The following is a 3850-nucleotide window of genomic DNA, read 5'->3' on the forward strand; positions in this document are numbered from 1 at the left end:
ATGCTCCAGACGAAAGCCCTCGCCGGCATTTGCTAGCGGAGATGATGGTGACACCCTAGGGGCATCGTTCTCCCTGTTGGAGACGTCATGTCTGAGCTACAACATTGCTGCACGAGGTCCTCTAGGTGAAAACCCTGTCCAGATCCTGGACGAGCGACGGCGGCGCCATTGGCGTAGTGCCCTCCTTGGAGGCGTCATCTCTAGAGACCCATCTCGGTTTGTGCCATTGCTGGTCCATTTGTCATGGGTGGCCGTAGCTGGTGGCAGCATTCCCACCGCGTGGAAAGCTAGATGGGTATTGAGGAGGCCATGTGGAGGCGTTCGCAGATATGGCGGTGGTCAGGGGTTGTCGCATGGTTGTCGGCTTGGTGGCTTGCAGCGGACCGCGGTGGCTGGCGTTGTTTGGCAACGGTTAGAGTGGCGTGGGACTGCGTTGGAAGACGGCGCTTGTGGCAACGACATCGTGGGACAACTAGGCTTACAGCGGACCGCGGCGGGTTGATCAGCTTGGCTGGGCTACCCGGTGCGGTACATCGTCGTAAGGCGGCGCAAGCGACTTCTCTAGTTTGCTAACTCGACGGTGGAGGCTTTTGTGTGGGTGAAGCAACAAGGCGAAGTCGACCTACGGCGGCGGCTTGGTTGATCGATGGGGATCTGGTGGAGGGGGGCAATATTGCTCACCACTCTGACGGTAACAAAAGAAACGGATCCGTGACGTGGAGTACTGTGGTGGGCGAGGCAAGGTCCCCGCGTGCGGTGTTTCTTCGAGGCGACGAGAGCGAGGTGGAGTCCAACGGCGAATGCGGCGAGACTCCCGCGCGTTGTGTTATCGTGGTGGCGATTGCGAGGCAGTCTGCGAGAGGTATGGATTCAGTGGTATCACCCCATCAGGTGGAGCGTGGTGTTGCAGCGACACTACGGCAGAGGGTCCTGCATGGCGGTGGCTTTCTCGGTGCGGTGCAGTAGGGCCACGCCTGGAGGTTTCGACAAATATATGAGCGTGAATGTTGGTGGGTGCCGTCGTGGTGAGTGGAGTGAGGAGGCCGTGTTGACGTCCCAATCCAACCGGTCGGGTGTGGCATTTTTGAGTTTGAGTGGTGACCCGTGTTAATGTCCCAATCCAACTGGGCAAGTCTTTTTGTTTTCCTTTTCTTTTCCTGCATATAGCCTCCTAGGATTGTAATCTTGTATTTTCTGCTGTATCAATGAAACACGCACTGTCCTGTGTGCGTGGTTCTTTAAAAAAAATAGTTGAAGCCTGAAGCAAGGGCTGTTCGCACTACAGTTACATTTCCTTATTTTTCTTAGGACAGGGAAACAGGCATAGCATGTTGTTCGCATTAAAATTTCTTCAATTTTTTTAATGCATTGTCGGCATCGCAACCAAGCAATATTGCTGTTGGCATCACAAACAAGCATTATTTTCTTAGGACTGGGAATGAAACATCACAAGAAGATATTGATCGTACGCCAACTAGCAATATCCGCACCTGAACTCTGAATCGAAATCGAGCAGGATTAATGTACACAACCATAGTCCGCAGCTAGCCACATGTTGTAGTTCTTACTTCCCTAGAAGATCACATTGCCCAAAATTTGTTCAATACGGTCCAAGTATTTCACCAGGACTAGAGGAATGACTCGCCGATCTCAAATATTTTGGCACAAATATCATGCATTACTGGTCGATCTTTGGGTAGTTCCATAGAACATGAGAGGGCAACTTCAACCAATGGTATCAGATAGCCCTGTAGTGTTGATGATGCAAATGCACGGTCTCCCTCCTGGGACATGTAGGGATCTAAAACCTCAGGAAGTCCATTTGGATATGCTGAGCTCACCAGCTTGTGAAGGCTCATGCCATCGATGAACATTGTATCAGTGGGTCGCTTTCCGGTGAGCATTTCTAGCAGCAACACACCGAAACTGTACACATCACACCCAGTTGAGATTTTATACCCCATTCCGTACTCTGCACACGCAACTATTCCATGTTACATCTCAAAGAATAAAACTATTCCATGTTAACAAAAAGAAAAATATCATGTCATGAAACATAAAGCAAAGGTGGACTCACCAGGTGCGATATATCCCATAGTTCCTCCTATAGCAACAAAACCTTCTGGACTACTGAGACCCAAAGATAGAAACTTTGCAGATCCAAAATCACCAACTCGAGCCGTCATATCGTAATCCAAAAGAACATTAGCTGGCTTCAAATCGCAGTGAACTAGAGGTGGTGTGAGTTGGTTGTGCATGTAGTCCAAAGCCGAAGCAACATCCATAGCTATTCTTATCCTCTGACCCAAGCTTAAACCTCTCTTGGGGCTGTTTTGGTATAACTTTGGGTGCACCCACATGTCCAAGCTTCCATTAGCCATGAAATCAAAAACTATAGCTTTGAACTCGTTGTTATCCAAGTCCACTGTTGAGCATAAGGTCACTGGTTTCATAAGATTGCGATGCCGGGTGTTTCTGAGCACTTCACATTCCATAAGGAAGTTGTTTAGTGAACCATGCTCGTCAAGATGGAACACTTTGATGGCCACGAGATCTGTCTCAAACTCAAATCTGCCAATGTAGATAGAACTAGTGCGGCTTGAGCTGATCTTGTTGACAGGAGAGAGCCAATTGGTAGCCTTGAGGATGTCACCATAGGATACCTTCTTCATGGTCCCCTTGTAAATTGATGCTGTGTGTGTTCTTTTCTTCAGAAGTGTGATCATACAGCATAAGAACGAGAAAAAGGCAATAGCGATTGGTGGAGCTACTATTAGCAATAAGCGAGTGTTGATGAGGTGCCTTTTCTTCAGTACTGTTGATGTTGTGGGGCAAATCGGCAATGCAAACATGGAGACACTTGCACATAGCTTAGTGTTGCCATACAAATCTACTACACTGCCATTACGGAAGTAGCCACTGGTCGGAACAGGCCCCTCAAAGTTGTTGAAAGATAAATCAAGGTCCTCCAATGCAGTGAAACTATTGAAAAAATCTGGAATTTGTCCTGTTATGTTGTTATGAGAAAGATCAATCTGCTGGATGGCTTTCAGGTTCATGAAAGATTGAGGAATAACGCCATCCAGCTGGTTATTTTCCATGTGGAGAAAGGAGAGAACGAGACATTGGCCTAACGAAAGAGGAATTTTTCCAGACAACTGATTGTATGAAATATTTAGAACGGCAAGATTGATCATACCAGTTTGTTGTGGTATTGATCCAATAAGATCGTTTCTCGACAAGTCCAAACTCACAAGGGTAGTTATATTTAGCAGTTGAGTTGGTATGTGTCCCTCAAGATTGTTAACAGACAAGTTCAGCATGGTCAATTGCTTGCACTGTCCTAAACTTGCCGGTATGTTTCCACTCAAACTGTTGCTATCAAGATTAAGCTGGGATAACCGCCGAAGGTTACCTACTGCAGGTGTGATTTGACCGGACAATTTGTTCTGGGATAATCTTAGAACTACCAGGTTTCTAAGATTCCAAATGCTTGAAGGAATTTCTCCGGAGATTGAGTTTCTGGAGAGATCGATCATTTGTAACTTTGATGAATTAGCTAGTGATGCCGGAATGGATCCTGTAAGGTTATTCTGGCTCAAGTCAAGGCGAACGAGGGATGAGATGTTATAAAGCTGGGATGGGACTTGCCCCAGTAGGTTGTTTCCACGTAAAACCAGCAAGCTAAGGTTCTTAATTTGACTTAGGGTTTCTGGAATCGATCCACCTAAGTTGTTTGAATCAAGGTATATTCCAATAAGGGAAGAAACATTTCCTAGCGATGCAGGTATGCTTCCTAAAAGGTTGTTCCCTGAGAGGCTGAGATTTTGCAGAGCTACCATACTATGAA

At 47.0% G+C, this 3850-nt stretch overlaps 1 protein-coding gene across 1 annotated transcript; it reads right to left on the minus strand.

Annotated features, from left to right (window-relative positions):
- Nucleotides 1-1399: 1399 nt before the first annotated feature.
- Nucleotides 1400-3061, minus strand: LOC101776876 (probable LRR receptor-like serine/threonine-protein kinase At3g47570; the record flags this gene model as incomplete). The annotated part of the gene is given in 2 exon segments (XM_012842871.2): nt 1400-1972; nt 2078-3061. Coding segments are annotated over 2 exon segments (1328 nt in total), but the record flags the coding sequence as incomplete, so codon positions are not given.
- Between the last annotated feature and the right edge of the window lie 789 nt (nt 3062-3850).

The sequence above is a fragment of the Setaria italica genome, chromosome IX, assembly GCF_000263155.2.
Source record: "Setaria italica strain Yugu1 chromosome IX, Setaria_italica_v2.0, whole genome shotgun sequence".
In the NCBI taxonomy this organism is placed as follows: domain Eukaryota; kingdom Viridiplantae; phylum Streptophyta; class Magnoliopsida; order Poales; family Poaceae; genus Setaria; species Setaria italica.